Source organism: Loxodonta africana, chromosome 8 (genome assembly GCF_030014295.1).
Source record: "Loxodonta africana isolate mLoxAfr1 chromosome 8, mLoxAfr1.hap2, whole genome shotgun sequence".
NCBI lineage: Eukaryota > Metazoa > Chordata > Mammalia > Proboscidea > Elephantidae > Loxodonta > Loxodonta africana.
Genome location: NC_087349.1, coordinates 11,185,551 through 11,198,423, shown reverse-complemented (window position 1 = coordinate 11,198,423; position 12,873 = coordinate 11,185,551). Strand labels below are relative to the sequence as shown.

The window sequence follows — 12,873 nt, the reverse complement described above, 5'->3', positions numbered from 1 at the left end:
CTCTACCCTACCAGGCATGATATCCTTCTCCAGGGATTGATCCCTCCTGATAAAATGTCTAAAGTATGTGAGACCTAGTCTCGCCATCCTTGCTTCTGAGGAGCGTTCTGGTTGTATTTCTTCCATGATGGATTTCTAAGTTCTTTTGGCAGTCCGTAGTATATTCAATATTCTTTGTCAATACCACAATCCAAAGGCGTCAATTCTTCTTCAGTCTTCCTTATTCATTGTCCTGCTTTCACATGCATATGAGGCGATTTAAAACACCATGGCTTGGGTCAGGCACACCTTAGACTTCAAAGTGACATCTTTGCTTTTCAGCACTTTAAAAAGAGGTCTTTTGCAGCAGATTTGCCCAGTGCAGTACATCTTTTGATTTCTTAACGCTGCTTCCATGGCTGTTGATTGTGGATCCAAGTAAAACGCAATCTGTGACAACTTCAATCTTTTCTCCATTTATCATGATGTACCTTATTGGTCCAGTTGTGAGGATTTTTGTTTTCTTTATGTTGAGGTGTAATCCATACTGAAGATGGTGGTCTTTGATCTTCATCAGTGCTTCAAGCCCTCTTCACTTTGAGCAAGCAAGGTTGTGTCATCTGTGTAACGCAGGTTGTTAATGAGTCTTTCTCCAATCCCGATGCCCCATTCTTCTTCATATAATCCAGCTTCTCAGATTATTTGCTCAGCATACAGATTGAATAGGTATGGTGAAAGGATACAACCCTGACGCACACCTTTCTTGACATTAAACCACAAAGTATCCCCTTGTTCTATTTGAACAGCTGCCTCTTGATGTATGTACATGTTCCTCATGAGCACAATTAAGTGTTCTGGAATTCCCACTCTTTGCAGTGTTATCAGTAATTTGTTATGATCTGCACAGTTGAATGCCTTAGCATAGTCAATAAAGCCTAGGTAAACATCTTTCTGGAATTCTCTGCTTGCAGCCAGGATCCATCTGACAGTGGCAATGATATCCCTGGGTCCACATCCTCTTCTGAATTTGGCTTGAATTTCTGGCAGCCCTCTGTCTGTATACTGCTGTAGCTGCTTTTGAATGCTCTTCAGCAAAATTTCACTTTTATGTGGTATTAATGGTTTTGTTTGATAATTTCCACATTCGATTGGATCACCTTTCATGGGACTAGGCATAAATATGGATCTCTTCCAGTCAGTTGGCCAGGTAGCTGTCTTCCAAATTTCTTGGAATAGATGAGTGAGCACTTCCAGTACTGCATCCATTTGTTGAAACATCTTAATTAGTATTCCATCAATCCCTGGAGCCTTGCTTTTCACCAGTGCCTTCAGAGCAGCTTGGATTTCTTTCTTTAGTACCATCAGTTTCTGATCATATGCCACCTCTTGAAATGGTTGACCGGCGACCAGTTCTTTTTGGTATAGTGACTCTGTGTATTCCTTCCATCTTCTTTTGATGCTTCCTGCTTCATTTAATAGAGATAGGTACCTAGAAAGAAAGCAAATGGAAAAAAATGAGGTCATATCAACTCTTAGTAAAAACAAAAAGCTATTCATAAAAGGAAATGTAGTCTTACTCCGTTCTGTGGTTCTGCAGTGAACAGTATTTACAGTCACAAAGTGTAGACCCTAATATAGATGTAACTAAAAACTGATCTAACCAGAATATAACCTGAATGTGCATTTAACCAGGATTGAGATTTTCACTCTACTTGACCAGTACAATAGAGACAGTGATCAGCTGGAATAGATGCTAGCCATAAACAAAAATACTGGCCCCTACCAGCTAAAAAACCAGTGCTTGATTAAGCCTGCTGACAGAATGGGATGAGCTGAGAGTGTGTGCACGTGTGTTAGGAAGGAGGAGGAGGGGAGAGTGTCAGCAAGCAAAAACAATCTTCTGTGGTAGGAATCCAGCGTAACGGCTAAAACTGAAAAACAAAGAAATTGCAGTGGAAATGCGTTATAGAAATTTGGAGGTAAACAGTAAAAGGAAAAAGGTAAGTGATTTGAAAATGTCTTCCTCCAGGAAATGAGATTATATGCCCATGCTTTTCACTATATCTACATTTATAACTTTGAAACTTAAAAATATATGTATTTGGAGGAGGTAACAGTTTTTGTTACTAATTTGAAATTTTCACCATTCTAGGCTCCAACAAAAATTTTAACTTCATTCTAAAGTTATTAGTGTCCTTTGCAGGGGTGATTCGCTTGTAAGAATTAAGACACCGTATCTTTCTGTGAACAACAAGAAGCCTACACTAGGCATAGTTTGTGTTTAGGTGTAGTATTTGTGTCTAAGTATGATGTGAATTAACAGCCCCACTAAAATCTATTGAGAGTTCATGCAGTTGACTTCCACACTGCTCACCCAGTCTCCAGAGTCTATAGCCATCAGCAAGCTCAAGCGTTTTCCCTCTTCTAGCTCCACCCTCTTATTACCAGTTGCCTTAGTTATCTAGTGTTGCTATAACAGAAGTACTGCAAGTGGATGACTTCAACAAACAGAGGTTTATTTTCTCACAGCTTAGGAGGCTAGAAGTCTAAATTCAGAGCACTTGCTCTAGGGAAAGGCTTTCTCTGTGTTGGCTCTGGAGGAAGGTCCTTGTCTCTTCAGCTTCTGTTTCCTGGTTCCTTGGAGATCTCCATGTGGCCTGGCATCTATCTTACCCCTTCTCTACTCTGCTTGCTTGTTTAATCCCTTTTTTGTCTCAAAAGAGATTGACTCGGAATGTCAAATGGTACAACCACTTTGGAAATCAATTTGGTGCTTCCTTAAAAAGTTAGAACTACCATACGATCCAGCAATCCCACTCCTTGGAATATATCCTAGAGAAATAAGAGCCTCAACACAAACAGATATATGCACACCCATGTTTATTGCAGCACTGTTTACAATAGCAAAAACATGGAAGCAACCAAGGTGCCCATCAATGGATGAATGGATAAATAAATTAGGGTATATTTCACACAATGGAATACTACGCATCGATAAAGAACAGTGGTGAATCTGTGAAACATTTCGTAACATGGAGGAACCTGGAAGGCATTATGCTGAGTGAAATTAGTTGCGAAAGGACAAATATTGTGTAAGACCACTATTATAAGAACTTGAGAAATAGTTTTAAACTGAGAAGAAAACATTCTTTTGTGGTTACGAGAAGGGGGTGGTGGGAGAGGGGTATTCACTAATTAGATAGTAGATAAGAACTACTTTAGGTGAAGGGAAAGACAGCACACAATACAGGGGAGGTCAGCACAATTGGACTAAACCAAAAGCAAAGAAGTTTCCTGAATAAGCTGAATGCTTCGAAGGCCAGCATAGCAGGGGCAGGGGTCTGGGGACCATGGTTTCAGGGGACATCTAAGTCAATTGGCATAATAAAATCTGTTAACAAAACATTCTGCATCCCGCTTTGAAGAGTGGCGTGTGGGGTCTTAAACGCTAGCAAGCAGCCATCTAAGATGCATCAATTGGTCTCAACCCACCTGGATCAAAGGAGAATGAAGAACACCAAGGACACAAGGTAATTACGAGCCCAAGAGACAGAAAGGGCCACATGAACCAGAGACTACATCATCCTGAGGCCAGAAGAACTAGATGGTGCCCAGCTACAACCGATAACTGCCCTGAAGGGAACACAACAGAGAACCCCTGAGGGAGCAGGAGAGCAGTGGGATGCAGACCCCAAATTCTCATAAGACCAGACTTAATGGTCTGACTGAGACTAGAAGGACCCCGGTGGTCATGGCCCCCAGACCTTCTGTTGGCCCAGGACAGTAACCATTCCTGAAGCCAACTCTTCAGACATGGATTGGACTGGACAATGGGTTGGAGAGGGATGCTGGTGAGGAGTGAGCTTCTTGGATCAGGTGGACACTTGAGACTATGTTGGCATCTCCTGCCTGGAGGGGAGATGAGAGGGTGGAGGGGGTTAGAAACTGGCGAAAAGGACACGAAAAGAGAGTGGAGGGAGGGAGCGAGCTGTCTCATTAGAGAGAGAGTAATTGGGAGTGTGTAGCAAGATGTATGTGTGTTTTTGTGTGAGAGACTGACTTGTAAACTTTCACTTAAAGCACACTAAAAATTATTTAAAAAAAAAAAAAAAGATTGACTCAGGATACACCCTACACTAATTCTGCCTCGTTAACATTACAAAGATAGCCTATTATCAAATGGAATTATAACGACAGGCATAGAGGTTAGGATTTACAACACATATCTTTGGCAGTCATAATTAAATCCATGATGCCGGTCTCCTGTTGTGATGATATTTTTCAGTAGAGGTCCTTGTCTTCTGTGTCTTTGGGGACCACTGTAGGTAACAAACATATTCTGCTCTCATGCATATTCACAGACTCCTTTGACACAAGCAGAAGGCCACGAGAGAGCAGTCTACAGCTCAGAATTGCCATAGGACTAATAAAAATACTGATTAAAAAATATGTGTGTCTGTATACTGTTCCCTCTTTCCACTGCAGACCAGCTATCCTAGAAGCATCCTCACCTCTCTGCTCCTGAACAGCAGTCAGGGTTCTGCCTCTGAGGAGGCAGCCCCCAGGTCAGATGCTCCAGACAGCACGGGAGACCAGCCTGGCCTCCACCAAGAAAGCCCTTCCAATGGCAAGTCCCAGTGGCTGGACACCGCCCAGAAGTCACCCCTCCATGTTGGAGACACGAGGAAAGAGGACGACCCCAACGAGGACTGGTGTGCAGTGTGTCAGAACGGAGGGGAGCTCCTGTGCTGTGAGAAGTGCCCCAAAGTGTTCCACCTGTCCTGCCACGTGCCCACGCTGGCCAATTTCCCCAGGTAGGAGTGCTGCTGCCCTCCCACAGCCTCTCGCTGTCAGTGAGAGCAGCAGTCAACTTCTGGAGATGATTGTGACGCAAAACCTGCCCATGCATTCCACGGGTCCTACCTGCTTCCTTTGCTTCTCTCCAGAAACTGCTCTGTCATGAGCAGGAAAACAGCAGGCCCTTTACGTTCCCACACGGAGTTACCATAAAGGACGGTGGTCCTCAGACCTAACAACCACCACAGCTATTGAATCTTATTTGCCAGGCATTGAGCTGTGTAATTGACAAATAATCTCAGTTCAGTTCCCAAACACACCGAACAAGATGATGATGATAAAGACCCTTGGGTTGATCTCTCAGTTCTTTAATGGTTTTACTTTTTAAAAATTTCGTGCGTTTTTCGTGAATCATTTGAGAAGCAGTGCTATTAACACCTCACGTCATCCACAGTTTCACCTGTGTTTTTTTTATTTGCTGTATGTGTTTTATTTTATATACGCATCTCATGCCTCCGTAGCTAGACCATGCTAACTGCTTAGGCCCTTGCGTTGTATTTCTCCTGCTGTCTCCACATGCTGCTGTGCGCATAATAGATGTGCGCTAAGTGCTCAGTAAAGACAATCCATGCCAGACGCATGGTGCTGTAGGTGGGGGGTGGCAGAGGTGGTGACGAGAACTGATGCCTCAGGAACTCAGGAGCGCATTGTTCCCCTGCAGCGGAGAGTGGATTTGCACTTTCTGCCGAGACTTATCGAAACCAGAAGTGGAATATGATTGCGATGCTACCGGTCACAGCTCGGAAAAGAAGAAGAGCGATGGCCTTGGTAGATTAATGCCAATTGATAAAAGGGTAAGTTCCCGAGCATTTCCAACCTCGAGTGTTCACCAGTTTTCTGTTAGATTTGTGATGGTGATGCAGGTGTGCATTTCATCACAGAAGGAGATGTTCAGTCAAATTTCATACTGATTTCCTTTTTTGTTAGAAAAAAATAAACACTGCTATAGGGTCGCTATGAGTTGGAATCGACTCGAGGGCAGTAGGTTTTTTTTTTAAATACATGTTTTGGAAACCCTGGTGGTGTAGTGGTTAAGTGCTACAGCTGCTAACCAAACAGTCAGCAGTTGAGTCCGCCAGGCGCTCCTTAGAAACTCTGTGGGGCAGTTTTGCTCTGTCCTGTAGGGTCGCTATGAGTCGAAATCGGCTCGACGGCAGTGGTTTGGGGTTTTTGGTTTTATACATGTTTTAGAAAAGTTCAAGCTATTGTACCTGAACAAGATGGAACAAGTAATTTTATGTGACCTGACTTTTGAATTTAGTCTCTCATGAGTAAACTTTATTTTGTTTTATTTCTACCACAAGTATGTTTCTTCCTCAAAATTTGTTGACAGTCGGCAGCAAGGAGAGATGGGTTTTTCTATTATACTCTTCCTCAAATTTCTTTCACCATAAGGTACTAGGTTTATACACCAAAGCCAGTTAATATATTTAACTGTAATTAACATTTAAAGCTACTAAGTCAACACCTTTTTATTAATAAATAACCTCCTTTGCTAAGTTATTAAGTAGAACAGCCAGTACAACAGTTGTCATGCAGGAGGGGGCCCAAACGCACACACTGCAAGACCTGCCCCGGGTCCACTGGCGCCCAGGCTGAGAAGCCACAGAGCCTTACCCCCACCCTCCCACCCCACATTCCACAGCCTCCGGGCACTCCATGGGGAGACCTCGCACCTGGATCTCTGAGTACATCCTTCTTCCTACATCACCTGTAACTGATGCACGGTATACAGACTGGAATGAGAGGTGGAAATTTGTTTTTGAACTTCAGATGGGTTTCTAGTGACACTGTTTCCTGGTTTAATTACAGGGACTGCTCTCAGCGATCACATACTCCCCAAACTGCCCACCAGTACAGCTCAGGAGAGCAAAAGTCCAAGCGTCCTAATTTTTCTTCTATTCATCGTGTTTTCATTTTTATTCTGGTACTCTGAGACCTTTGAGATTATTATTAAAAATAAGCTGTGGCTTCATGGTTTTTGTTTATTTTTTGTTCTGTTTTAATTTTTATTTGTTTATTTTTGCTTAGAAGTGTGAACGGCTACTTTTATTTCTTTACTGCCATGAAATGAGCCTGGCTTTTCAAGACCCAGTTCCTCTAACTGTAAGTATTAATGATACTTTGTGCTTTTTTCACACATCACAATGACTTTTCTGAAATTTGATTTATGAGAATCTAGTTTCTACACCATTTTCCAGCTGTTGGTTAATTATATCTAATTCAAACCTAAGAGGTTATTAGTATATAGTGAATGCTCTGATCCTAAATAGATACATTTTAACATTACTAATTGGCCCAAAACTTCCATTCATTCTGATCTTATTGATGTTGCCTAACTATTCCCTGGAATGATTTCTATCAGTTTTTTTCCCCTCAGGAGGTATAGGCATAACCTAAGCTGTTGGAAAACTTCTTCATTTGAGATACAAGGCCAAAATTCTCTGTACCGTATTTTTACACAAATAACGTGCCTTCTGTGTGTGTTTGGCAACCACACCCTTCCCCCTTCGAGGTATTTTCATAAGCACCTCTATGCCATTTTCTTTACATGTTGCTATATAAAAAATTAGCATAATGCACTTATGAAAATACTTTGTGGTGGGGGGGTGTGGTTGGCAAACAAAGGTAGAAGGCACGTGTTACTTGCGTAAAACGCAATACTTATCTTGATTTATAGGCCCAGATCCATTGCCATCCAGTTGATTCCGACTCACAGTGACTCTATAGGACAGAGTAGAACTGCCCTATAAGGTTTCCAGGGAGTGGCTGGTGGATTCAAACTGCTGACCTTTTGGTTAGCTGCCGAGCTCTTAACCACTTTGCCACCAAACCCAAAACCAAACCCACTGCCGTCGAGTCGATTCCGACATATAGCGACCCTATAGAATAGAGTAGAACTGGTCCATAGAGTTTCCAAGGAGCGCCTGGCAGATTCCAACTGCTGACGACTTGGTTAGCAGCCGTAGCACTTAACCATTATGCCACCAGGGTTTCCACTGTGCCACTAGAGCTCCTTTATAGACCCAGAATTCAAGAAATAAGACGATTTTAACAATGGATAAATGTGTGTTAACACTGACTTCAAAAGGTCCACATTGAAAGTTTGATACGAACTTTATTGTGTGGTTTTAGAGCGCTGGAAAGGGCCTACTAGCCAAAATATACTCTCCTGTTATTTTCTGATGTCTGAAATTCCTGAAGAAATTATTACTTAAATTTATTCTACAGTTTGAAAAGTTTAGAAACTTAATGCCAGATGAGAAAACTAGCTTCGTAAATATACTGAGCTGGTAACAGTCAACTACATTCTTGAGAACAAGTTTTGAGAAGGTGAGATGAGGAAAGGAAATAAATACTTCCAGGGGAGGGGCCTTTTACGCCCAAAAGAAGAAGGAGAAAATAAGCCCAAGGAAAGAGCCTTGTAACGCCAGTACCAACGCTGTCTACTCAGAAGCTCTTCCTAGTACCAACAGCAGCGGCAGCAAAATGGGTCCCTTTTTCTTGATAAATTGTATCTCATTACAAAATCCTGTAAGGTTGTAGGATTATCGTGTTTGGAGTATGAGGAGGCAAGGGTTCAGCGAGGTTAAGTATCTGGCCCAGGGTCCTGTTATTGAGCAGCAGAGCTGGGGCCTAACCCAGATGCCAGTCCTCGTTCTTCCCCTCGTGTGCTAACGGGGCAGCAGAAGCATGTCACATCTGTACTCTTTCTAGTAATTGCCCTCTGCTTCATCATGAAGACAGAGAATAGAGGTTTAAGAGGGAAAATGTGAAGACAAGTTTTTCATTAAAAATAATTGGCAAAAAAATTTTAAAAGGAATGACACAAAACATTCACTAATGTGGGGGAAGCAGTGGGCACTTGTAAGTGTTGTTGGATAGGTTTCCTTACCAAGGACAGAATAATGCAGAGAAGCAGTGAGAACAATCTGACTTGTATACACGAGAAGTAGGATTTATTTAACCAGGTAGAAGTCCGTTATTTGTATTATAGCATCTCATTTATTTTGAAAGGTGCCTGATTATTACAAAATAATTAAAAATCCAATGGACTTGTCAACCATCAAGAAAAGACTACAGGAGGATTATTCCATATACACAAAGCCTGAAGACTTTGTTTCTGACTTTAGATTGATCTTTCAAAACTGTGCTGAATTCAATGAGGTGAGAGAAGAGGGGAAAAAACAAACCTGCCATAGCAGTGTGAAAGTAACCTGCAACCAAACGCCATGTCGGCACATGAGGAGACCGAGATACCTATGCTAGCATAAATGTCCAAAAGGTCGCCTCTGTCAGATGTAAATATAGGAAGATTTTATCTACATTTATATTCAAAGGTGTATTGTATGGTGAGTGGAAATGTAAATTATAGCTGATAGCTTGTAGATAATTTAGAAAATAGTTTCATCTAACCTAGAAGGATTATTATTCTACCCTTATTTCTTGAAATGTAGCCCTTTCAGACTTTAGTCTTCCTGATGCTGGTCTTGAAATATTAAGATGTGGTCCATGTGGCTCTAATTTAAAAATCTTTTATCTGTCCATTTACCTAAACATCTGACTGACCTACAGCCCTTTGTGGAGGGTTTGATCTGTGTGTTGGTTACTCATCCTGAGGACCACATTTCATTTCATTTGTTCTAGAAATACCTGTTCCATGGTTCTGGACTGTGGCATCTCTTTGATGTCTCTTTGGAAATCCAGGCTTACCACTGCTACCTCTTTTCACAATAATCCTGAGAGGCCAAAGCCTGTTAGTCACTTGTTGGCTGACTTTCTCTAGACTTTTTCCAACTCTAGACTATTAATTTGTTTTATATCAATTACTAGAAAAATGCATAAACATTTTTCCAAAACAATCCACTCACATTCACAGTCTCCAGAGTCACAAGCATGCTGAGGGAACAAGAGTGTGAGAGATTCATTCCTTGTGCTGAGTGGCAGTTTTTTTTGTTCGCTTTTAATGCGTGGTTGGTTGGTTTGTTTTAATTCATGTTTTCCTTTTCATCCAACAGCCTGATTCAGAAGTAGCCAATGCTGGTATAAAACTTGAAAGCTATTTTGAAGAACTTCTCAAGAACCTTTATCCAGATAAAAGGTTTCCTAAGGTAGAATTCAGGAATGAACCAGAAGATAATTTTAGTGATGATTCAGACGATGACTTTGTACAGCCCCGGAAGAAACGCCTCAAGAGCATCGAGGAGCGCCAGTTGCTTAAATAGGCAGCACCACTGTCATGTGCTGCACTTTGGACTGTTTTCGTTTGCGGTTTCAAGAACATTTTGTCAGTGATTACAACATTACAAAGAAGAATTTGTGACCACTCTGATCTCTAAGTTTTTGATGTTTACTAGACTTTGATTTGCTTAATGATCCATTTCTTTTAACCTCTTACGAAGGAAGGAAGGGAGAGCGAGAAAGAGAGAAGCATCAACAATGAAATAAAAAGACATTTTTCCCACTTCTTGGATTTCGAAATGGCAATCTGGGGCTATAGCTACTATAGAAAGGAAATAGACTTCGTATAAACTCTTAAGTTGAAGTTTTAATGTGGTTTGAATGTGTGTGTTAATCCATTTTTAGAAAACTAATACCACTACCCATTAATGACGGCCCGACCGTGTGAGTTCGGCGAGTGGTACTGAGAGCAGTACTCTGTGAACGTGAATGGTATGAGAGTTGTATCCCGGGAAGCCGATGGTGCCACGAAAGAGTAGATGAGATGCTGTTAAGAAGGCACCTAATAGTATATCATGTAAGATGGCAACTGTATTAAAGAAAAATCAGGAAAACAAATGTTTGGTTTTTGTTTCTACCTTGTATACAGAGGCGTTTTGTAGAGCAGGTTTTCGAGGCTGTTTTTTATATGTTTCTAAAGCTAGACTTTCTTTAGCTTCGTCCATGGAGGAAGTCAGCGTCCACACGTTTGGTTTTGCTGTGTATCTCTGTGTGGCTGGTTGGTTGGTTTTTAGCTGTGCGGGTGGTCCTAAGGTCACCACAGTCCTTGTCGCAGTCTGACTTTTGGTGGAGCCACCCTAAGTTCCAGATGCAGCCATGGGTGCTGTACTTGCTGTGAGGGTTCTTCATCAGATTCCCTTTGGGTATTAAATATAAGTCGCCCTGAAAGGAACTAGTTTCTGTGAGTTTCAATTCGGAACGAAAGTGTGTTGTGGGATTTGGGAGCAGGCAGTTGGGGGAAATTATAGTGAAAATTAAGTGTTGTCTGAAGTATCTGTTTCCTGTTTTTAAGAGTCAGAGTTTCAGATCGAACCTTTAGTCTGCCTTAGCTCTGAGTTTCATTCTCCCGATAAACAGACACAAAGGGTTCATCTTCTGAGGGCAAGGCCAGTGCTTCACGGGCCCGGCCCAGCTAGCGTGGCTGACTGACGGCACCTAGTCCTCTGAGGGCAGGCCGGTGCTTTGTGGGCCCGGCCCAGCTAGCGTGGCTGACTGACGGCACCTAGTCCTCTGAGGGCAGGCCGGTGCTTCACGGGCCCGGCCCAGCTAGCGTGGCTGACTGACGGCACCTAGTTCTCTGAGGGCAGGCCGGTGCTTCACGGGCCCGGCCCAGCTAGTGTGGCTGACTGATGGCATCTAGTCCTCTGAGGGCAGGCCGGTGCTTCACGGGCCTGGCCCAGCTAGCGTGGCTGACTGACGGCACCTAGTCCTCTGAGGGCAGGCCGGTGCTTCGCGGGCCTGGCCCAGCTAGCGTGGCTGACTGACGGCACCTAGTCCTCTGAGGGCAGGCCGGTGCTTCGCGGGCCCGGCCCAGCTAGCGTGGCTGACTGACGGCACCTAGTCCTCTGAGGGCAGGCCGGTGCTTTGTGGGCCCGGCCCAGCTAGCGTGGCTGACGGCACCTAGTCCTCTGAGGGCAGGCCAGTGCTTCACGGGCCCGGCCCAGCTAGCGTAGCTGACCGACGGCATCTAGTCCTCTGAGGGCAGGCCGGTGCTTCACGGGCCCGGCCCAGCTAGCGTGGCTGACCGACGGCATCTAGTCCTCTGAGGGCAGGCCGGTGCTTCACGGGCCCGGCCCAGCTAGCGTGGCTGACTGACGGCATCTAGTTCTCACCCTTGTTGCTCATTGCTTCCCAGGATCGTGAACCGTCAAGGAAGGGAATTCGGTTAGTGGAGGAGAAGAAAATTGCTGTGCCATTTGTTAATCAAACATTTGACTAAATATTTATGCAGGAGTATTTTTAGTTTGCCAAAGGAAACCTTTATAAAACATTAGTTGACTGAAGGAAATTTCTTTCTCCTGGCCGATAGAATAGAATAGAGCTGACGTGAAAGACCGCCAGCCTCTGGATTGTCTCGTCTCCCGTTAACTCATTGCTGAGGACTTGCTCTTACCCACATGGCATCACTTCTTAAAATGGACAGCTTGCAGATATTCTATAACTAATTCACTGGGTTGTCAGGTACTGCAGAAGGTCAAATACAAGGAGAACATAACTTATTCGCAACCGTTTCCCACTTTCTATTTAGACTTAGGTCTTGTCCAGTATGTCAGTTAAGTATTCACTGTTAAAGTCTCAGTCACCTTTCCAAATGTGTTGTTTCTTGTTGTTGTGCTGTTTTGAATATGCGTCTGACATTTGTTCTCCAAAGACTATTTGAACACATTTTGATAACAATGCATATCGTTTATTAAAAAAAAAAAAAAAAAACTTTGCCATCGAGTCAATTCCAACTCATAACGGCCCTTTGTACCTTTAAATTGTCTTTTTTTGCTGAAACATCTTTAGCACAGCAGCTATGGACCTTTTGCTAATAAGTTTATTGTTGATATCTTAGAATACTGTTCTTTTGTCAATTTGTTCTTCCAGACTTGTCCCTGGGCTAAAACAGAGCAACACAAATACATTATTTTGAGGAGCATCCAGAAAGGAGGTAGAAGTTAAGAGAAGAAAAAATACAGTTTCCTAAATGGTACTGAGCCAGAATTTCTACCAGTACCCAAAACTTTCACTGTTATATTCAGTGCCGTGTTACGCTTTTTAGTCAGTATACCTGTTTCACCTTCCACACTTTTG

General features: G+C 42.9%; 1 protein-coding gene across 6 annotated transcripts in view; it reads left to right on the top strand.

The window, feature by feature from the left end:
• The window catches only part of TRIM24 (tripartite motif containing 24), a 126,442-nt gene extending 113,929 nt beyond the window's left edge, over nt 1-12,513 (top strand). For 4 of the 6 annotated variants that reach the window (XM_003420219.4, XM_023539183.2, XM_003420218.4 and 1 more), the window contains exons 15-19: nt 4,465-4,793; nt 5,498-5,630; nt 6,868-6,942; nt 8,854-9,003; nt 9,855-12,513. In XM_003420219.4, the coding sequence (XP_003420267.1) occupies nt 4,465-4,793; nt 5,498-5,630; nt 6,868-6,942; nt 8,854-9,003; nt 9,855-10,061 (894 nt within the window). In that variant the 3' untranslated portion in view covers nt 10,062-12,513. Of the gene's footprint in view, nt 1-4,464; nt 4,794-5,497; nt 5,631-6,648; nt 6,841-6,867; nt 6,943-8,853; nt 9,004-9,854 lie in introns of those variants that run through there. The other 2 variants (XM_064289675.1, XM_064289676.1) reach the window with 2 other exon arrangements.
• Nucleotides 12,514-12,873: the final 360 nt, after the last annotated feature.